This window comes from Megascapheus bottae, unplaced genomic scaffold, assembly GCF_031878675.1.
Source record: "Megascapheus bottae isolate mThoBot1 unplaced genomic scaffold, mThoBot2.hap1 H_3, whole genome shotgun sequence".
Classification (NCBI taxonomy): Eukaryota; Metazoa; Chordata; class Mammalia; order Rodentia; family Geomyidae; genus Megascapheus; species Megascapheus bottae.
This window is the reverse complement of record NW_028327860.1, coordinates 641,654-664,612: the sequence shown is the minus strand read 5'-3', so window position 1 is coordinate 664,612 and position 22,959 is coordinate 641,654. Positions and strand designations below refer to the sequence as shown.

General features: G+C 52.3%; 2 protein-coding genes across 2 annotated transcripts; both read left to right on the top strand.

Moving 5' to 3' along the window:
• The first annotated feature begins 1,121 nt into the window (after positions 1–1,121).
• Positions 1,122–8,048, top strand: LOC150038935 (transmembrane 4 L6 family member 1-like). Its single transcript, XM_090328197.1, has 5 exons — positions 1,122–1,381; positions 2,678–2,767; positions 2,845–2,990; positions 4,977–5,157; positions 7,392–8,048. The coding sequence occupies exons 1-5, from the start codon at positions 1,205–1,207 to the stop codon at positions 7,404–7,406; spliced, it is 609 nt and encodes a 202-aa protein (XP_090184323.1). The 5' UTR covers positions 1,122–1,204; the 3' UTR covers positions 7,407–8,048.
• A 4,702-nt stretch (positions 8,049–12,750) lies between these two features.
• LOC150038934 (transmembrane 4 L6 family member 18-like) lies at positions 12,751–19,493 on the top strand. The gene is made up of 5 exons (XM_090328205.1): positions 12,751–13,263; positions 14,881–14,970; positions 17,434–17,576; positions 18,567–18,747; positions 19,370–19,493. The coding sequence occupies exons 1-5, from the start codon at positions 13,084–13,086 to the stop codon at positions 19,382–19,384; spliced, it is 609 nt and encodes a 202-aa protein (XP_090184331.1). The 5' UTR covers positions 12,751–13,083; the 3' UTR covers positions 19,385–19,493.
• Positions 19,494–22,959: the final 3,466 nt, after the last annotated feature.

Below are 22,959 nucleotides of genomic sequence, written 5' to 3'. Positions count from 1 at the left end.
GAGTGACCAGCCTTTTCCTACAAGAGAATGCCTCTGTTCCAGCCTGGAAATGTCTTATACCCAACCTTAAAACTGCTGTGTGTCCCCCTCATCTTGTACCCCCATCGACTGTCAGCCAGGTCTCAGGGACCTCAGAGGGGGCCACAGACAGGATGCCGGCTGGGGCTGGGTGTCCATGCAGGGAAAAGGAATGACTCATGTTGAGTATGAAAGTGTGGGCCGCTGGCCCCGCCCTGGAAGTCCCTGTTCACTGGGCCAGAGGGAGACCCAGCGCTGCTGGTGGGGTCCAGAGAGTCACTTCGGGGTATCAGTGAACTCCCAGGAGTGGGAAGAAGGAAAGAGACTGTGTCTGCTGGTATACATGGACAATGATTTTTCACCTGCCTGGCTTTGCTGGGTGGAGAGGCACCTACTCGCCTCCATGCCAGGCAGGGCCCTCTCCCCGTCTCCTCTTCCAAACCTCATTTCCCCACTAGGCTTGGTAGGTGTGCTTTGTTAGGTATTTTGTCCGTCTGTCCACCCCTCCCTCCCGGAAGTCCTTTCCCCACATCTTGGGTCTTCCTTCTCCCTCTAGCTTGGCACCAAGGCTCAGAGGGCACTAGGGTCATTGTGCTTTTACAACCAGATGTCCTGGGAGCTGCAGACAGAGGGAAGAGGAAGGCTGCTCTGTCATTTGTCACTGGCCCCCCTGAGACCTCTGGGTGACAATCGGAGCTCTTTGTCTCCAACAGACAAAAAAAATGAGTTTCTGAAAGCTCAGGAAACTTGCCCCCCCCCCCCCAGGTCACAATCAAGTCACTGCAGTGCAGAGGTCTGGGGGCACAGAAGCCAGGCTGGAAGAGAGCATGTAGAGCAGAGCACCCAATCTTTCCTTGTCTGCAGTACTTGAAAAGTCCTGCTCCACTTTCCTGGTGAGTCCACCCTGTGGAGCAAGCATGGCACAGAGAGTTTCTGTGGAGGATCTGTCACTTTTCCCTGAGGCCTGGCTGTCCCTGGGGCTCCTCTCAAAAGGCGGGGCCCCTCCTCTCCACCCAGCCAGCCTGAAATGAGGACCAATGAGAGCCAAGAGCCCCATCCCAGATGACTAAGGACCCGCTGTATTTAAGCGCGGCTGGGATGGGCCGGGAGCTGCCTCTGTTTTCTCGACTGCCAGCTCTTCTGTCCTGGGACATCTCTGAGCAGGAGGCACAGAGAAGCAGTAGCCATGTGTTACAGCAGGTGTGCCCGGTGCATCGGGCACTCTCTGGTATGGCTGGCCGTGCTCTGCATCGTGGCTAACGTCCTGCTTTATTTTCCCAACGGGGAAACAAAGTATGCCTCCGAGCACCACCTCAGCCGCTTTGTCTGGTTTTTCTCTGGCCTGCTTGGAGGGGGCTTGCTGGTAAGTGGCGGGGAATTTTTACCACCTTAAAAAGTCTCTCCTCTTAACGATCAGGTCATGCTTTTTACCAAAAGTTTCCTATGGTGTTTGTTTTAAAAAATCTGGGCTCTTTGGTTCATTGTTTTGAAAGCAGATTGCACAAAGGTTGCATTAAATGCTTCATTAATTTAATAAGTTGCTTCACAAAATCTTTCAACTAAAAGTGATCTTTTTTCTTTTTCTTGTCAGCTAAGGTCTCTTACTTAATAAGCAGCAGATACTTTTAAAGCCAGGTTGAAGGGCGATGCAGTTTCTGGAGAGGGTCAAGGGGGGTGTGTCACTTCTCTGCTGTTAGCTCCCAGGTGGGGAGACAGAAAACACTGAATGGGTTGCGTTGCTATTTACCGAGTACCCAGAGCTCTCTCCTAGGGCGTGGAGTCAGAAAAATTCCTGCCGTTAGCAGGGTCAGGAGCCGAGAGTGGAATGTGTTATTTTTTCCAAGGTTTGTTTTGAACCGAGTGAGGGATTTGTCTGCCAAACCCCAGAGCTCCGGAAGGTTTAGCTCAGGCCGGCCTTCCCGTGGAAAGAACTTGGCGGGACCTGGGTTTGCTGGGGTTAAGCATCTTAAAAGAGAAATCATATGCAATCATTAATGCCACACAGGCATTATTTCCCCCCTGCGGAACTAAAAGCCACTAAAGCATTTAAATCCAGCACCACACGAGGCGTGGCAAATCTGCTTTGAAATTAAGCATTACTGTCATTAGTGCAGACATCATGATGGTGACGTCCCATTTAAGTTTGCACTGTGGTTTCTTGTGATGCTGAACTTCAGGTTTCACACCAACTTTACTTGAAGCATTACTGTGAGTCTGGCTAAAACAAGTGCTTTGTAGCCTCGGAGACAAGTGGTACTGGGTCTGGGCTCAAACTCAGGACTTGGGTGTTGTCCCTGAGCTCTTTCTGTGCATGGCTAGTGCTCTACCTCTGGTACCCCAGCTCCACTTCTGACTTCGTGTTGGTTCACTGGAGACAAGAGTCTCCCACGTTTTCTTGCCCAGGCTGGCTTTGAACGGCGGGCCTCGGATCTCAGCCTCCGGAGTAGCTAGGGTGAGAGACAGGCCTGGCGGTCTCCTCTGGGAGATGATCGAGGCTCTTGGGTGCGCGCCACGGGGAGAGCTCTGGCGTGGCGGCCGGGCTCAGTAGCCGGCAGTGGTGCGGCCGGAGGGGTGCGCAGGGCTGACATCTCACTCTGCGCGTTGCGGAGGCCGTGGAGGTTTCCCTGAGGGCCTCCCGGCTGACTCTGTGTCCCGGCAGATGCTGCTCCCGGCGGCCGTGTTCGTCGGGCTGGAGGAGGAGGACTGCTGCGGCTGCTGCGGCCAGGACCACTGCGGCAAGCGCTGCTCGGTGGGTGCGGGCGTCGGGGGGCCGGCCGGGGCCCGAGGGCCTGGGGCGGCGGGCTCACCTCCTCCCCGTTTCCGCAGATGCTGTCCCTGGTACTGGCCGCCCTCATCGGCATCGCGGGGTCCGGCTACTGCGTCATCGTGGCCGCGCTGGGCCTGGCCGAAGGCCCCCTGTGCGCTGACGCCCAGGGCCGGTGGAACTACACCTTTGCGGACACGGAGGGAGCGTAGGTCACGGCCGCAGCCCCGGGGCTGCTCACCGTCTCCGGGATGCGCGAGCTCCCCACGCGCGAGGGTGGCAGGGAAGGGGGCTGCGCTTTCCCAGGTCGGCCTGCGGGGTGGCGGCTGGGGCGCACGCGGGTCTCCACTGTCTCCAGACGGCTCCCCTGCTGTCCGCTATGGAGAAAGAAACAGACCCAGGCGGGGAGCAGGGGCGCGTGGCCACCGTGACCCGCGCGCGTCCGAGCGCAGGAATGGATGGGGTGTCCTTCCCGGACCCCTCGAAACTGAGGGTCCCCAGTGAGCTGGGGGGTCCTTCCATGCGGGGAGGAGAGCGTACGCGAGCGCACCTGCGTCCCTGCTCCTCGCCAGGTGACCAGCCTGGGACCGGGTGGCCTTGCCAGCTCTGGGAGCGGGAACCCGGGCCTGGGCCCTCGCGTGGCGCACGGCCACCGGCCTCCCGCGGGCGCAGGACCCGACCCCGGCGGCTTTTCCTGGAGAGAGTCCGTGTTGGGGACTCTGATTCCTCTTTGCTCAGAACCTGGTGTGTGTGCCAGGGCACAGCCATGATCCGGTGCACAGACACATACAGAACGGCCTCTAAAATAAGCTGTGACAGAGGCAGCCGGCAGGCAGGCAGGGGAGGAAGCACGGCTCCTTTATTGTTATTATTATTATTATTATTTTTAATAGCGGTCTGACGCCCCTCCCACCGACCCCTCCAGCTTCCTGTTCTACATCATTCCTCATTTAAAACTGTCCAGGGAGTTCAAGACGGAGAATGGCTAGCAGTCCCCAAACACCAGCTAGTCGCCAAATCATCAGACAAAGCCCCTCTTTTTTTTCTTTGTGATTTGAAAAACACAGACTTTTATTCCACCAATAAGCAGAGAGACTGAGCCAACAGGGTGGAATTTTTGTGTGCGTGCTTGTTTTAAATCAACGGATTGGATCTCTGGTGGGCTGGTTCGGAGTCCAGCTCCAAGTCCCTTTGTCCTGCCAGGGCGGGCAGACAGAGTGATAAGCAGGGGGTGACACCAGACCTCTTTGTGGAGCTCAGTCAATCCCTGATTTTCCCACAAGATTGAATCCTGTTTCATTAAGAATGCAAAGAGTGAAGGCTGAAATTCTAGGAAAGTAACCCAAGGTGGAGGGTTTTCAGATAGAAAGAACTCAGGTATGTGCGGATCTCCTGAGGTTAAAGCTGTAGCGAAGGGTCCACGAGTTGGTTACGTGACGGTGTGTGGGCACAATCACAGGAGTGGAGGAGGGAATTCAAGTTAGCTGAGCTTGATCCTCCTGCTTTCTGATGTAAATCACCTCTGCCTCAAAAATCAACAGTACTGTATCCCAAACATCTCATTCAAAAACTTGGGCATCTTAAATCCCTAAGCCAGGCAGAATTTGGATGATTTTTCCCAGAGGAAACAATGAATAAGAATTTTAATGAAATGGTCTAAATTATTGTCCTGAAAATCCAAAACAAAATCCAAAGGTATTTTATTTTCTAAATAAAATTTTAACAATATCTTATTGCTGAGAGAGACAGCAAATAAGAGAGCAAAACTATTTTCAAAAACTCCATTACCTTAACAGGGATTTATTTTTCCTACATCTAAGTGGAAAACACACAGACACACACAGACACACAGACACAGACAGACATACACACACACACAGAGGAACTTTTCTCTAAACATGACAGCAATACAGTCCTCATTTTTGCTTTAGTTTATGGGCAGTCCTATGTCTTTCAGCAAATACAAGCACCATTCGGGGTCAAGCATTGTTCAGTTTTCATCTCATGTTTGTCATCAGAGCTGGATCTGAGCTAGATATCTCTGGTTGAGGGCTGGCCTGTTGTGGAAGGCTCTGAGAGACTATCCTGTAGCCATTTCTTTCTCTCTCTCTCCCTCCCCCTCCCTTTTCTGAATAAGAACCCGGCACACCCCTGGGTGTGCCCATGTGTCAGGGGTGTCTGTCTCTGCCCTCAGGTACCTTCTAGACAGCTCCATGTGGTCCCGGTGCCAGGAGCCTCAGCATATCGTAGAGTGGAATGTCATCTTGTTCTCCCTCCTCCTGGCCTTCGGGGGGATTCAATTCATCCTGTGCCTCATTCAAGTCAGCAAGGGAGTGTTTGGAGGCCTCTGTGGGTGCTGTTGCTCGCGCCAGCAGGTGAGGACCGGCGGGAAAGGCCACAGCCTGGTTTGGGAGTATTTCATTCTTTCCATCAAAGAGGAACAGGCCAGCCGAACACACCCAGCCGCGGGGTGGTGGCGGCAGGTGCCGTAACTGCAGTTACTGGGGAGGGAGAGACAAGGGGATCCCAGCTCAAGGCCAGCCCGGGCTGATTCTCACAAACAAAACACCCGTGGCTCCCAAATACCCAGGAGCAGAGGCAGGAAGACTGTGGTCTGAGAACAGCCAGGCAGCGTGCATGGGACTCTATCTGAAAAATAACTAAAGCAAAGAGGGGGGAAAATGGCCGAGGGAGTAGCTCGAGGGATAGAGTGCTGGCCTTGAAAGCATGAAGCCTTGAGTTCAGTCTCCATGGAAGATCAACCAGGGTCCGCCTATTGGCACTTATTCTTGTGTTGTCTTGGTGGTAAGGTTGTCAGTAGCCCTGGGTATTGGTCAAGACTGAGCTTCTGGGGCCTCTTGGTTCAGTTCTCCATACTGGTCTCTAAAGACCTAGGAGCACGATGCCAGAGACACAGAAGAGCACCCAGATTTCTCCCATGACGTGTCATATTCCTGGCCAGCACACTCCAGGACAGGCTGACATTCACTGCTGGGGTCCTTGTGCTGAACCTGTTTTCCAGAAAAGCCTCTGACTCAGAGTTTAGACATCGGGCCCCGGGTCATTGCACCCTGAGCAGGCTTTCTGCAATTCTTCCTAATAAGGCGTCCCCAACATGCCAAGGCTGCAGAATGGCACCCATGGAAAGCCCTTCTCTGCCAGAGAAGGCCAGGAAGCAGGTGCTTCCTGAGGACGCGAGTCAGGAGAGAACTATGCATGCCCTCGCTCCCCTAGGAGATGTGTGCCACACGGGGGTCCCGTGGGGTTCGGCTATAGGGAGGTGGCCTGTTCTCTTTTTTTTTTTTTTTTTTTTGCCAGTCCTGGGCTTGAGCTCAGGGCCTGAGCACTGTCCTTTCTCAAGGCTAGAGCTCTACCACTTGAGCCTCAGCACCACTTCCAGCTTTTTTTTTTTTCTATGTATGTGGTACCGAGGAATCGAACCCGGGTCTTTGTGTATGCTAGGCAAGCACTCTACCACTAGGCCAAACTCCCGGCCCTTTGTTCTGTCTTATATAAAACAAGGTTAGGCAAACAGAAACTTATTTAGCTGATAATCTTTAAACCTCCGGACTCCAGGTCTCTCTCAACTTTTTCTTTAAAATGGGATTACAAAAAAGATAGAAAAAGGGAAAAAGAAAAAGAAAATCCTAATGGGAACTAAAAGTGCATTGTTATAGCTGTAACTATATGGAAATTTCCTACAATTTTTGATGGGAAGTTAAAATAAAAGCCTACTTTTTCTTATCAGGCAAACACAGGAAGATTAATAATTCCTTTTGGAGCCTGCCAAGTTTCCACGACAAATGAAAGGGGACCTTCAGCACAGGGACGTTTGGGGAGGGTGGAGAGCAGCCTCCTGGGATTGGGTGGGGGCCCCTGGGTTTGGGTAGAGGGGACTGGAAGTGGGTGCAGGAACGCAAATCTGTGCTCAGCCCTGCACCTCATACAAAGCGGCCTGGCATTTGGTGCCAGAGCACGATGGGGACAGGCAGAAGCAATCAGCAGATGAAGCCACCATGTGGTTCACCTGGGGTGCTGCCTCTCCCGGCCGGGGCAGAGGCGCTGGGGCCTCATCGGAGTCACTGCCCAGATGCTATGGGAAGATTTCTTAGCTGTGCTGGAAGACCAAAGCAGCTTTCCAAACTGCAGGACCTCCGTGTAGGGAGGAGGTTCTGCCATGGTGGCACTTGACGGGGCGGAAGATCACCACTACTGAGCCACCCCAGCTGCAGTCCCCTGGCATTGTCACCTGAATCCCTAAGTGGAAAGCCCTGCACACAGACGCATGTACACACACACACGCACACACACGCACACATCCACAGACACATGCACATGTGAGTGAACACAGGCACATGTGCACATGCATGCACACATGCAAAAGTCCATGCATGCATACAAGCATATACATGCACACATGTGCACAACACACACACACACTCACAGCCCAGCACCACTACTCCAGTTCCCTAAGCAGATTTTACTAAGGGTGATGGAGCTGGTTTGTCTTTGAGGAGACTGGGTCAGGGTCGAGGTCATTTGTTTTATGTGGGGACATCACTGATGGCAGGTCCTCACCTGGACTCATGCACATTTTGTTTTCTTACAGAGATACGACTGCTAAGACAGAGATACTGCCCCACGCCGAACACAGCTCCCTGTATTTATATACTACTTATATTACTGGAAAACTCTGTATTCCATTTTCCATTCTGCCTTTATACAGGATAAAGACTGGTGTCTTTGAGATGCCAGTGTTTCAACTTAGCAAACAAACATTATTTTTTTAAGGAACAAGAAGACATAAAATGGTGCTCTGGAGGTAGTGACCAACTGAATGGCCTCAGTGTGCCAGGAAGAAACTGTCGTTTAAGACAAAAGTCACATTGCCTTACTACGGCATGTGTTTTCTAAATGAGAGCTGTCAGGTTGCTTTTTCTAACCCCAAATGGCAAAAAGGCCCGGAAGGAAGGCAATGGGTCTTCCCCTGTTGGTGGGATGTTGCCTGCACAGGTCTGCGGGCCTCCGGCTAGGGGCCTTGTGGCCTTTCTGCTCTGAGAGGGGCACTGCTGGAGCTGTGCCTCCTGCACGTGAAAGCTGTTTGCCCTGCTAAGACAAGGGGCATGTGCATCAGGCAGAGGACCAGGGTAGTCAGACATGGAAGACACAGGACACAGCCACTGGGCACAGGGGAGGGGTAGAAGAGTGGGAGAGCCACCCCCCCAAAAGCTGGTTTGTTGGTGATACAATAAAAAGTTCATTGCTACTCTGCTGGTGTTTGTGGTCTTGGTATAAAGGCTGCTGTCTTCTCTCTAGTGAGGGAGCTCTAAGGCCCAGTGCCTGCTGTGGCTAAGGGCTCCCTGCCGTCTTCTGTCTACCAGGCTTTTCCTATCTCCCCAGTGTAGGACAGCTGGTGGACCCCATTCAGACCATCCCCAGGGAGGCGAGCTGGGGCCCTACAGCCAGACACACAGCCTCAGGCCTGAGGAGGGGCTGTGACTGGAGTTCAAGTTCACAGGCTCCACCTGAAGACACGTGAACTTCTGTAACTTTCAGAGCGAATCACTGCCATGTGAGACACCGTGGTCAGATTTCGCCCAGGAAGAGAGCTGGGGCCCTCTCCCTAGACACCCTGACTTGTGAGGCCATGGGGATTCCTGTGCCGCAATCCTGAAACCCAGCTTAGTGCAGGAGCAATAGTGCAGTTTCCCAGCTGGAAACCAGTCCAGCTGATGTCTGTCTCTGCCTGCTGTGTTGCCATGCCTGCTGCTACCTGCACCTGTATCCTTTACTCAGGCTCAGGCCAAGGGTTACGGCTGGGCCTACTGGAGCCAGCCAATGATGCCCACGAAGATTTGAAGGCAAAACCAGAGCAGTCGTGGAGCTCACCAGAGGCACTGCCCCTTCCCACCTCCGCAGGTTTCTTTGAACCTTGTGTTAACTGATTCCAGCAGCTGGTTCACTTTGGAAATATCCACAGGCCAAGGCCGATCAAGAGACACTCTAGGTTCTGCCCCCCACCTGGTGAAAGCCAGGTGGGGAGGAGGTGGCTCCCTCCAGGACCAGCCAGGACTGGGACGGGACAGGCTGTGGCTGGTGGAAACATTAGGGCTGTGGTTTTGAGGTAAGGTGCTTAAAGCTCCTGAGAGGGGCCGTGCTGGTGTTTCCTGCTGAGGAAATGATGGGGCCAGCAACGAACAACAGAATTCTTAACCTGGGCAAGGGTCTTCTGGAAGGGTGGTTATGCCAACCAAGATGGCGGAGTAAGAGAATCGCATCCACGTGGGCAGGAAGAGATGGCCGTCCCAGATCACTTGGCCACATCTAAATCCCCATGAGTGGCTGGGTGACCCGGCTGGCAGTCTGACTGGATTGTGGCCGTGTCTCTGGGCGCCCTGCTCCGAAGCTCTTCTGACGATTCTCATTTTCCGCATAGCTGTTCTCAGAATGGCACTTTCTAGAACCTCCTCCAGGGCACGCTTTGTGCCCATGGCGACTCTCATTGGTCATTCTCGCCCTCTCCTGGGCTGTAGACCTCTCTCCAGCTTGCCTGGCGGGAGCCACTGACAGACCGGTCACCAGTGGACTCCTTGGGCCTCACTGCTTCTCAGATCCTGTCCACCCTGGAGGCAGAGGTGGCTTTGCTGGTCCTGGCTGCTGGTCTTTCTTTGTAAATCATCCAGCTGTGGCCGCAGCAGAGCCGCGGAGGCAAGGTGTCATGACAGATGCTTCTCCATGTCCTTCCTCCATCAAGCTGTCCACAGATCAGGTGACCAGGAAGCTACTCTCCTCTCTGAGTCCTGCCAGCCCCACCCCAGGCCTAGATACGGGGGTGGGATGGGTTTGCTGCCTGTCATCAGTCGAGAACCCGCCCTGCTGTTCTCTGCTTTCCTCTGCCAGCAGGGGACAGCACAGGGCCTCCACAGGGAGCCAGTGTTGGGTTCTGCAGACTTTCTAGCTGTTTGGGAAGAACATGGACCTGCTACTGTGAATCCTAGCGGGGAGAGCACCCCTTTGAATTTGGGGGTAGAACAAGGGGATGGCTACCCAGGCATTTTTTTCTCCCCACCCATCTTTTATATAAGTTTTTAGAAAAAAATCAGGAAAGTTGAAAAGGCACTGTAAAGAGCATTGGAGATCAAACCCAGAGGGACTTCCTATTGTGTCACTTGTGGCTGGTTTCCTGTCCCTCTGAAGTGACTCCTCCTCCTGCTCCTCCCCCTCTTTACCAACACCTGCATTCTAAAACTCCTGCACCACTCTGTTGATGCCCCCTAACGTCCCCCATGTCTGCCTCCACGTGTCCTGCCGCTGCTGTCTGTCCGGCAAGGCCTAGCTGAGCTTCCTGGACTGCAGAGCCCGTGGTGGCCCCGCTGCCGGGTCCTCATGTGGAGACCCCTCCAAGTGCTGTCCCCGGGGCTGCCCACCCCCACCCCCACAGGGCAGAGCTGAGGGCACAGGAGACTGGCCATCCTGCACTACGGGGTGGGTGGGCAGAGCTCTGAATAGGGCTGCGTTGGCATTTTGGCCTATCAGCCAACAAGGCAGACATTTCAGATAACCCTACGCTCCCCTGGCACTCGGGGGCAGGTGATGTTAGAGAAAGAAGGGCAGATAACCTCAGGAGGACAGCAGCGTCCATGTTTACACAGCTGTGGGCCGCAAACACTGCCTCCCACAGGGTCCCTACATGCACCCCTGACCCAGACTTCCTGTCCTTGGCCAGGCCAGCAGGAAGTAGGAAGTTCATCTGCTTTGAGCTTTCGGGGAGAAATTCTCTCTGAACACTCCCTCTGTGGCTGTTCTTATCTTTTGCAGTGGCAGTTTTTATTATTTTTTTTGGGTTGAACTTATTTCAGAATCTTCCTCCTTCCTTGTGGCCCTGGGGCTGGTGCCAGGTGGCAGACGAGCCCAGAGGCTGCACACCCAAGCTATTTTAGATGGCGTTTCCTCTGATTGCAGTTGACAGAACCCCTGGCAGCAGGTATCCTGCAGATTTCCTGAGCCGGGGCCCTCTGGAAAACAGGAAGGCAACGCAGCCCAGTGGCGCTTCCCTCTTCCCCAAGGGACAGCTGGGCCCTGCTGCAGGGAAGTGGCTCTCAGGATGTTCTCTTTTATCCGGTTAAGACAGTTTTCTCAGGAACGGAATGAAGCCCGTGTCTGGGTCCTCGGGACCTGAAGAACTTTGTCAGATAGTTTCATTAAGACGACCAAAGTCGAAGAAACCCTCCACTTCCCTTTTCTCTTCTCTTCCTTCACTCTTTGCTTTGCTCAAAGGCTTCCAAATGAAAGCTGGCTGTGCATGACGACCCCCAGGCTTCCTAACTGCACAGCTGTAACGTTGGGAGCAGCCACACAAGGCCCTTGCCTGACCCCTTTCCCAAGGCAGACACTTCTTGCCTATCTAGGCAGGGGCTCTGGCACCCAGGCCCCCACAGCCACCCCGAGACCGCCGCCAGCTGACTCCCAGAGGGCCCCCCCCCACACACACACAGGCCCTCAGCCTCCCTGCCGAAGCCCGCTTGCCGTGGTTACACTGAAACCAGTCTGTGCTCAAATTTAAAGAACCTCAAGGCATGGGTGCATACACACGAGGGAGCACTATCCAGTCCCAAAGACGGATGTCATTTGCGAGAAAACGGAAGGAACCAGAGATGGCCGTGTTGGCCATATAAGCCTGCCTCACAAAGACGAATGTCCTGTGGTTTCGTTCATGTGCAGGAACTAGACCCCCAAACAAAACCAAAGCGAAGACCAAGAATGTCCCCAGCGGTGTCCCTGTGGGTGCCTAGGCCCCCTGCCTCCCACCCCGGCCCCCTGGCCCCCCGGCTCCCCTCCCCTTGCCCCATCCCTCCCTCCCCCAGCAGCACCTGCTCCCTCCACTTTCTTTCTTCACTTCTATCTACTTTCCTAAGTAACTAGGATTGCAGGTGGGACCCACTGTGCCCAGCCTTAGGTTATTCTTATAAAAATAAGATGCTGTTCTCCTGAATGGTTCTCATGGGCTGGGGGGGGGGGGGAAGTAACACACGAAATGCGGATATTTGTGGGATCAAGACTTCCAGATTTTGTGATTCTCCTGCACTTGGGGTATGGGCCAGAACAAGTAAACAGACTTCCTTCTGACCTCTGTATCAACTGACAGCTATGCTCCTCGGCTGTGTTCTGATTGAAGGAGCCTTCCGGGCCGGGTAGAACACGGTGGCTGAGGGTCTGCCCTGGGCTCAGTCTCTCCCTGACACTGGCTGCCTGTGCACCCCATATGGCTTTTACACACAGCCCTTCCTTGTTTCTTTGGGAAAGGCGTCATTTCACCATGGAGGAAGCCGAGACTTACGGAGAGGAAGTCAAGGAGGGACCCAACAGCAGGCGTGCAAACCAGGTTACCCTAGCCCTCAATGCCTTCCCACAGTGCCCGTGGGGTCTATAACACACTAGGGCCCGGCTTCCTTCCCACCACCCTTGTCTGGTCACCGGACCCTTTACACTTCTGGCAGATATCTGGAAGGGGGAATTCCCAATCCATGCTCCAGACCCAAAGCTCACACAGTCCCCGCCCAATGGGCCACCCTCTCTCCCTCTCCCCTTAGCAGTAAGCGAGGCATGCCTTCCTGCCTGGCACTATGTTCCAAGAGGAAGAGGTGGCAGATGTGAGCTCTTAGGAGGGGAGGTGTGCTGAACTGCTATCACCTGTGTCCTCCCCTCCCAGCCCTGTGCCCCTTCTCATTTGTAAATAGTTCGTGTGTGTACTGTGCACACGCATATGCATGCAGGTGTGCGTGCATGTCTGCATGTGTCCTAAAAGGCCAGGGTGCTTTGACGAGCCTCCCGCTCACGTATGAGCTTCCTTGCTGCGTCTCTTTAGCCCCGTCTCCACTCTGTGCGGAATGAGCCAGCTCGGATTCCTGCCCCCAGCCCCAACTTCCGTCTTCACATCCTCAGGGCTCCATCCTCAGTGTCACGGAGAGGAGAATGCGGCCAGAGGCCTGCCTTCCTCTGGCACAGGATGAGGACCAGCTCGGCTCTTCAGCTGTCCCTCAGCCCCTATTGTTCTCTTAAGGGCCAGTCCCCATTCCACACCGCGATCCTATACGGACACCGCAGCCACCCTCCAAGGCCAGGCTCCCCACAGCACGAAGTGAAGAGCTGGGCCCCCAGAAAGCAGTAGGTAAGGGAGGAGAGAAGACAGACAAGCGGACGAGCAGGCAGACTGGACACACAGACAGGCCGGCAGACAGGAAGAGAGTGAGCTGTGTGTGACGTGTACATGCTCGGGACCTGCAGGCTCTCGGCAGGGCGGGATGGGGTCTCGGAGGTGTGAGGCCTGCCTCAGTGCCCTGCTGGTTCCCCTGGCCCTCTGGAGTGTGACTGTGAACATCTTGCTGTATTTCCCAAATGGGCAGGCTGCCTCTGCGGCCACCGACAACACCCTCCACAACCACGTGTGGTACTTTGAAGGCATCTGCTTCTCCGGTGTCTTGGTAAGTAGGCTTGGGAGGCGGGATTGCAGGATGGGCGTTGCTTCTTAGCACTGGGTGACGGAGAAATTATAGAAATGATTCCATTAAATGTCAGGAGCTTGAGGACTGGAAGGTGGGTGAGGCAGGGCCGGGTGGGGGGAGGTAGGCTTTAGGGTTGGGGGTCTACTTTGTTTTCAAGAAGCTACTGAGACATAGGAAATGAGTCCTGATGAGTGTCTGAGGACCTCCGGCCCGGATGAGCACGATGCTGTAAGGATCTAGAACACTTGGCACGTGCCAGCTTAACTAGCTCATCTTGTGGAGCTGTTTTCCTCCTGGGCACACCTTCTTCAGGGTGGGTGGTGGCAGCAGCAGGGAGGATGGGAAAGAAGGGAAAACCAGCGATGGACAACTCACATAAAGCTGCCTTGAGTCTATGCTCCCTCCTGAGAAAGTTACTGAAAAAACAAACACAACTTTTAAGTCTTCTCCTTTTTAAAATGTGACGGGCAAAATTTACTTTTCAGGGTGATTAAACAGAATCACCCGAAGTACCCGGGACAGAGAGTGGATGTCACTCAGAAACTAGTGACTTGTGATGACAAATGTATTGAACCACCTGCACTTTCTCACTATGCATGGAGGTTATCAATGGCGAGATCTCTCAGGGCTTTTTCCCTGTCTGTGCTCATTAAGAACAAACTAACTGACAGTAAGTCACACTGGTGGCTCAGAGGCATGCACACGTCGGTGTGTCTTATTTGTGAAAGCCACGCACCGCCCTGTTAGCTAACCACCCGGGGGAAGGGGGTTGTATAGAGGGGACCCCGGTGTAACCCATCACAAAGCTATGTGGGCATTCAGTTTTACTATGTGAATGATCATGTTGGAAATCATCTCTGATTTCATTTTGTTTGATATATTAAATGAGTAAACCATAAAACATCTGTACCCAGTGCTGTAGGCCTTCTGTGTAACTGCTACATCATGAGGACTGTTGGCAGGGTCTAACTGGTTTTCTGTGGAGGAGTCTGGTATGACAGATAAGAAGATTTTCCCCATCCCACCCCCAAAATTGCTCATGTTCCTTGACTTGGTTGCCCAGGAAAATAAGTGATGCCTCAATGTTTGTGGTAGCAAGCATTATTTACAATAGGAACCAACTAGACACAGCAGCCTGCCCGGAGCCTGTCACTGTATACAGCAGTGTACATGTAACTACGCAGGTACAGCACTGTAAGAATGCGTGTCCTTCCACACAGAGTGAGAAAAGACACAACAAAACTGCCTAGACTACTATGACCATGGTGTGAAACCTAGGGTATGAAGTAACTCTGGGACTGCCTTAGCCAGAACTGGTGTCACGAGGATGGGAAGAGAGGGAGGCAGGCAGGATGGGAAGAGTTCTCTGGGTTTGGGCGGGGGGAGACACACTTGGGAGTCAGAGGCTTTGCCTCTGAGGGGAGGCTGGCGAGCTGCACAGGGGCCAGGTCTCTCACCTCCATCCCTGAGCCCCGAGGGCGGAGGGCAGAAGGCTGCAGACTCCCTGGGGAGGGATTCTGCTCCTAACAGGAGTGCCAGTGGGCCAGAGCTCTACCTCTGACCTCTGTGCTGACCTTGGCTCTCTGCTCCCTCTAGATGCTCGTGGTAGCCGCAGTGCTCCTTGTGTTGGACAAGGGTTACAACTACCGCTGCTGCCCCAGTGAGAACTGCAGTGAAGGCTACACGGTGAGACCCGACCCTGGCTGGGCGACGGGCCACATTCTCCTCCCCTCAGTCAGACACGGGGAGGCGGCCAGGTTCCATCACCCACTCCGTCACCCCAACCTAGAGCCGTGGCCCCTGTCCCAGAGGTCCCTCCTATCCTACATACAAGGTACTGTGGCCCAAAGAGAGCCTCCCTTACCCAAGTCTGGGGCAGAAACTGTTGCCCCACCCTGGGGTCCTTGCCTCAGTGGTTCTGGGGTAGAGCCTGGGTGTGGAGTTTTAATAATTTTCCCTCCCCTCAGGAAATTTAATGTTTACTCAAGATGGAATGGCCAGCCCAGGGGCTGGGGTTGTACCTCACCAAGATGGCAAGCCAGCATCTTCAATGGCTGGCTGCTATGGGAAAACTCTGTTAGCTATTTAATTTAGCATTGTGGCCTTAAGGGAGGAGAAGAGGAAAATCTGAACAAATTCTGTGTGCGTGTATGTGTGTGTGTGTGTGTGTGTGTGTGTGTGTGTCCCCTACTCAGGCACCCTCCCATAGCTGTTTGTAGTATATTTATGGAAGAGTTTCCAAAGTACAAATCTATGCCACCATACTCAGGAAAATTCTAGAAGACAAGTGCCTGTGTCATTGACTGCATAACAGATGAAATTTCAGCGTCTCTAGTACCCTGGCTGTTAGAAAAGTCTGAGCAGGTCTCACTGTCAGCATTGGAGAAGAAGGCTGTCACATTTTGGGGGAGAGCAGAGGAAGGGAGTGAGGATACCAGGGCTCCCTGCTGTGCTTTTGTACAACAGGAGTGCAAGAGCAGATGCCCTTCTTCACCAACCCCCTCAGGCAGGACAGCCGTGGGCTTCGTCAGAGTGGACTGCCCAGGGGCCACAGAGGGGTCCAGCCAAGGGTGACCCCCACCAGGGTTACCAGGCTGGACTGTTGTCAGTTTTTAATGGAGAGCAGAACGTGGATACTTAATGTACCAATTCTCAGTTATAAAAGCCTGGCAATTACTTCCACTGAAATCACACAGAGGACACCTCTGGTAGGCCAAATTCGAGTGTGTAAGTTGGGAAACTTGAGGCCCCAGCTCTCTACCTGGCCGATGTGGACTCTTGCCTGATGATGTTGCAACTCTCGCCTCCCACCCACCCTTCCCAAGTTCACATTATCTTAAACCCCACCATGGAGGTGTTGAAGACTTCTGGGAAGTGACTGAGAGATGGAGGTTTTCCCTTTTGTCAGCATCTCCTTGTCTAGACACTATTTCCACTCAGTGATGAGCAAGGTAACAAAATCGTATTTGATCAAGCAAAATACCATTTTACGCTTTGTGAGAAAACCGCCAGGTCTAGGACAGGGTGAGTTCAAAGCCACGTCAAAGAACTCACTTTAAGACATAGTCCTACTGGCCAAGACAAGACCACTTGAGAACTCGCCAGCAGCTGAATTATTTTATCAAGAAGTCCACAATGAGACAAAAAGACAGCTGCTAAGGAGACAGAGCTATGGAATGGACGTTCTCCAGCTACAAATACAAAACACAGAGGAACAGTAGCATCATAATGCAGACGTGGGATTCCTGGCGCTGGGGGCCACACAGAGAGGTCAGGAAAGGCACTGTGACACTGTCTCCGAGTACTGCTCTGGCAGTGTTTGCTAATTACAAAATGGAAAGGGCAGCTGTGTGGACACATGTCTGAAGGACACCCTGATCCTGGAGGACAAAGGTCACCACCTGGCCCGGGAGGCTCCCCCGTGCCCATCTGTCTGTGCATAGTGCTCACAACCCCTCCTCAATGCCATGAGGACAAACACCTAGGCTAAGACCTGATAGCTCCTCACCTTCCCCCCAACCCCAGATTCCTCTGTGTGAAGATGCCATCCTCACTAATGCACAGGAGCGGCCGGAAGCTTGTCACTGCTTTACAGGATTGCCCTTCTCGGGGAAGAGCTATAGGCGGGTCCATCACGACACCAAAGTTCCAAAATAAAAAAAACCCATAGGGAGCTGGCTAGTTTCTAGCTTCCTCTAGGAGATGGCAAACAACCTGTTACTTTAGAATGCATTGGAAGAGCCAACTGGGTCTGCTGGTGCACACGGTGATCCCAGCTACTCAAAAGGCAGAGGTTGGGAAGGTGATGGTGGGAGGCTGTTCAGGATGATGGTTAGTGCGATTCCCCTCTCAACAAAGAAGCCAGGTGTGGAGGTCACACTCGTATCCCCAGCTACATGGAGGCACAGGACCAAGGCCAGAGTTGGCCCAGTACACGACTCTAAAGCAAGCAGGGCTTGTGGTGGGGCTCAAGTCCTTATCCAGCAAACACAAGGCCCCAGATTCAAGCTCCTGGGAGGAGGAGATGGGCTTGGGCTTTGTTTCCTGGCTGTATTTGGCACAACCTGCCTGGGGTGGATGTGGATGGCTGGGAGGAGGGGCCAAACGGCCACTTGTCACCAGGCCCGAACCCTTTCTGCTTCTGTCTAGACCTTGCTGTCCGTCGTCTTCTCGGTCCTCGGCGTGGCTTCCTCTGGGTACTGCCTGGCCATCTCGGCTGTGGGTCTCCTCCAAGGCCCGTACTGCCGCACGCATGGAGGCTGGGGCTACGCGTTGGAAGATACCGCAGGGCGGTAAGGGGCCCTGCCAGCTCACAGACCCCAGTATGCCAGGCCTGAGCTCAGCCCATCCATGGTGTGGGCCGGTGGCGTCCAGATGGTTTATTTCTTCCAGGCCCCTCTTCTGGGGGCCGTGGAGAGGGCCTGATTTGGCTTTGGTGGGCTCTGTGGTGTGGAAGATGCTGGAGCCTGGGACCAGCACATCCATACTCCGGGGTTGTCTGTGGCCTGCACTATGTGTGGAGGTCTTGGCCGAGAGGAGTCTGGTGCCTGTGGCAGTGCCATTCCAGGCTCTGGCAGCAGGGGGACATCCGGGCAGACCAGGGAGGGTGGACAGAGCAGGGCAGGCCGGGAGCCAGGACCTGGCTTGCTGTGGGGGAGCCAGGAGTGGCAGAGGGGCTCCAGAGGAGGCCTGGATCAGAAGGCTGACATCACAGGAGCAACCTAGAGAGCCGGAATCTGTGCACAGGTCCTATACCACCCCAGAGTGCTGGCCACTCGGTACTCCCCACACCACTCTGGAGTGCTAGCCATGCACACTCAGTATTCCCCACCCCACCCCGGAGCACTGACCACTCACACTCAGTACTCTCTACCCCAAGAGCAGACCACCAATTATATGGAGAACTTCTGGTGCTCGAGTCTCCAGGAGCCTTAGAGAGTAGGAAAGGAAGAAAAGGGAGAAGAAAGAAGAGAAGAGGGAGAGGGGAGACACAGATCAGGAGTGAGGAGGACAGGAGAGCTCGGGGCGGAGGGTGTGGTCTGGCTATCTGTTATTCAGCACAGTCACATGACTGTGTCTGGGGTCCTCTGAGAGCCTGCAGCGAGAGGTTCTGTCCTGTAAGAAGCATCTGGAGTGCCCTGTCTGCGATCAGAGTGGCTTGTCAGACGCAGTGATTCATCATGCTGCTTAGCGCCTCGGTGTCCCCACCCGAAAGGCGTATTCCTATTGCCCACCCTCCTGGTAACACGGCTGAATTTCCCAGTGACTCCCTCCTGCCTCAGTTTCCTTACAGACCCTAGTGTGTGGAGCCGGTGTCTGGAACCTGCCCATGTGGTGGAGTGGAACATCGTCTTGTTCTGTGCCCTCATGGCTCTCAGCGGGCTTCAAGTCCTCGTCTGTCTTCTCCGGGTGGCCGTCCAGTTATCCAAGGTGCTGTGTGGAGCCTACATGGTCATGGCCCAGGTAACAGAGCCCCGCATAGGGCCAAAGCTCTGCCTTTCTGATCATCTCAGGGGTCTGCCAACACGTCTGTGGGCACGCAGGCAGCTCAGTCACTGTGAAACCATACCTCACGTCCTGTAAGGGACAAACTGCCTCAAGGGTTCTGACCTGGATGGGGCCAGGAGTTTGGCAGCTGGAGAAATGTCCCTTTTCCTTAGGGATTTCTGTGTTTCCAAGATAATCAAAGGCTCAGAACAAATTTGCCTTCTGATGTTGCTACATTTTACAAAGCGCCCCCCTTCACACATACAAGCAAGGAGCTTGACAAGGGGGGAAGTATGCCTTTACTTCAACTCCTATGAAAACACCAGCATTACAGTTGTGATAATATAGTGACAGCTAGAACTGCCAAACTTCTTCAACAATTCACGTGTGCAGAGAAATGGCCCCTGAGATATCTTGTCTTTTGTTTAAGGATATTCCAAGTACAATCTGTAGTATCAGAGAACTTTCAAATGGAGATTCTGTTTTTCATGTTCTGAATATAAAATTCAAGTCTAAGCTGGTATCTATATTTGGATCATTAAACAGGCTGCATTTACTACTTGTTCACATGGTTTTCTTTCTTTTCTTTCTTCTATAGCCTGGAATAATTTAAGGACAAGGAATGTTGCAACATAGCTGTTGAAGTCAGAGCCACCGTTGAGACTTGAGGATAATATTCAAACAATGGCTTATTGGCTTATTTGTGCCAGTTGAAATTAAAAGTCGTTACTGGAGATGTCAACTCTACTATCACTTCCTTTAGAATTGTCTCAAAGTAATGTGTCAGGAAAGAGTTCAGATGTGTATAGTCCCTTTGACTGGACAAAGCTGCTCCCAAGAATCTCTACTGTGTGAAAGAGTAGAGGCTTGGTGCAGTGGTGTGGTACTGGCCTATCAAGGGCAAGTCCAAGTTTAAACCCAGAACTGCCATAAAAGAAAAAAGGAATGTAAGAGATCAACTGTATGCCAATATGTGTAGTGCAGCACGGGGTGGCATTCTGGAAAATTACAACTATTCCTCAAGTCCGACTCTAGGTGGAGGATTAGAGTGTGAACCCACGTTTCAGACATTAGGACTGGAGCAAAAGCAGATGACAAATTAGAATCTGGAGCTTGGTGCCAGTGGCTCACGCTTGTGGTCCTAACTACTCAGGAGGCTGAGACCTGAGGACTGCTGTTCAAAGTTAGCCCTGGGCAAGAAACTACTCAGAAAAAGGCAGAAGTGGCACTGTGGTTCAAGTGGCAGAGCACCAGCCTTGAGTCAAAGAAGCCTGGCGACAGTGGCCAGGTCTAGAGCTCAAGCCCCAGGACTGGTAAAAAAGAAAAAGAAAGTGGGATTTCTGGTTTCCTATGTCCCTGACCCAGGTTCATTCCAGGAACTGCTGAGCTGGGGCCGAGTGACCAGGGAAATCACCCCTCATTGGTCACGGACTGGCTGACAGAGGGAAGGGTCCAACAGGGCTCGTGCTGGCTAGAACTGCAGCTCTGTGCCTGGTCACACTCTCAGAAAAAATTCCAGTGTTGCACAATTCCCTGTGGGAAAGGGCTCCTGGCAGCCTGACTGTCCCAGGCAAGCTTAGTCCCAGCTAGAGCAGGGTGGGGAGCCTGTTTCTGGAGACTGGTGGGGACTGAAGGCAAGATGGTAGCAGTGTTCAGGCAGAACAAATCAGAACAAGCTGACTTGGTGTCTTTTGACTGCTAAATGCAGATAGCATTTACCTTATCCAGAAAGCAAGAAGAAGAGGAGGAAGATGAGATGGGGGGAAAGAAGAGAAGGTGAAGGAAGAATGGGAGGAGGGAGATATGGAGACAGAGATAGAGAAAAAGAATAGCAGAACCCGATAAACACTTGTACTGTGTTAGTCTCTGTTGACCACTAAGCGGGCAACTTGAACACAACTAATTATTTATAACATGTTAGAAAGGTACACTCTGGGATTTTATTTTTGACAGTACTGGGGTTTGAGCTTGGGGCTTCACATTTGCTAGGCAGGTGCTCTGCCCCTGGGCCAGGCCGCCAGCCCTTTCTGTTCTGGTTCTTTTGGGGATAGGGCCAATGGAGTCTAGCCACTCCTGTTCTGCCTTAGCTGGCCCAGTAGACTATGGCTGTTTTTTTGTTTTTTTGTTTTTTGATTCAAATAAAACAATCAACTCCTAGTATGCTCCATTAGCGATTTTTCTCAAGCAATACAGAATGACCTGGTACAGACTCTTGGCAGATGGGTTCAGAGCACACATAGTAGGTGAAGTTTGAAATTTTTATTACCATTGGTTACTTGAATACAACACGATAGGTGCCATGTTTTCTTTTGAAGTTATAGTTACGTTTTAGAGGCATCACAATTCCAGGCTTTAAATTTCATACAAAACAAACAGTAACAAAAAGATTGTTATTGGCACAAACACAGAACCAGAGATAACGAAACAAGCTCAAAGACCTTGAAATAAACTCATCTAGGTATAGCTACTTGAGATTTGACAAGGGAGCCAAAAGCTTATGTTGGGAGTGGGGGTGGGGGAGGGAAGACAGTCTCTTCAATAAATGGTGATGGGAAAACCGGACACCCATACACAGAAGACTGATACTGGACCCTTGTCTGTCTCTGTATAACTATCAATTCCAAATGGATTAAAGACCTCAGGGTGAGGCCAGAAAGAATGAAACAACAATAGGAAGGTGTAGGAGAAACTTTAGAACTTATTGACATAGGCAGGTTTTTCTGAGTGGAATTTCAGAAGCCCAACAAGTAGGAGGGAGAATTAACAAGAGGGATTGCAACAAAGGACATAGCTCCAAGCTAGAAAGAGCCTAGAGAATGGGAGAAGGCTTTTGACAACTATATATCTACAAGAGCTTCATATCCAGAATATGTAAGTATCTCAAAAAATTAAATCCCCAAAGAATTAATGACCCAAATGGGCAAAGGAGATAGACATCTGTCAGGAGACGCAGTAAAAATGGCCAATAAACACACATTTCCTTTATAGGAAATGCAAACGCAATTAACCCTGAGAGTGCATCACCATGCAGGCTGCTCATCAGAAGTAGGAGCTGGCAGGGATGCTGGCAGGGATGTGGGGACAGGGACTCTAGGACACCGCTGGTGAGAATGCCAATTTGCGCGGACACTATGGAAGGCAAGCACTGAGCACAGAACTACCCCGTGACCAGCCACACCGCCCCTGGGTATTTGTCCAAACGGTTACGAGTCAGCATATGGTTAAAAACCACTCCAACAACCATGTGTATTGCTACTAACATGTTATTATTATGATTCACCATAGCCAAGGTATGCACACAGCTCACATGCCCCTTGACAGAAGGGGCAGGTCAAGAAAATATGGTATACATGCACGATGGCCTTCTACCCACCACTCGTTAGGAAGAATGGCGTTTGCAAAGAAATGGATGAACCTGAGAAAAATTACACTAAGCAAAGTCAAGCCCAAAGAGATAAATGGTGTGATTTTTCTCTCATGTGCTGAAGTTAAATCTTAGTTATACACATACATGAAGATATATGCAGGGTCATATGCGCATGTACATAGGAAACTGACAAAAGTATGCTATATATAGGGTGGATTCCAGAGGTCTAACCCCTCTGAACAGTTAATTTACAGATTAACAAAACAGATACCAGGATGCTGGGACTTGATCTGTCAGGGGAGTGGAGAGGGGAGGGAGGCAGGTGGAAAGGGGAAGGGCAGGAGAGTACAGGCATAATATTCAGTGTACAGATGTGGAAATGGAACCAGGAGACTTGAAGGGGCTGGCTTGGGTTGGGATAAGTGGGGGAGAAGGACAGAAGGGGTCACACTGATCAAGATGCACTGGATCCATAAACTGATACATGGAATTAAAAGCCCCTTTCTGCCACTGCTTGAAGATAATTTTTTTAAAGGGAGGGGAAAATTACAGCTACATTTGGAGTTACGGCTCAATTAGGCTTTCACAAGTAGAAAAGAGCTGTATGCTCTGGTCCCTTTTACATAATGGTGTTAGTAACAGACTGCACACAGGGCACAGAGCCACCTCCTCTTGTTGGGACACAAAGGAGGAATTTAGAGGTGTGCTCTGCCTGCCTGGACTTTCCATGGAGAATGAGAGGACACAGAAATATGCACACACTGTCCAACAACAACTGGACTTTTTATTTACAGGAAGAGAAGCTTGGCAACCAAGTCCTG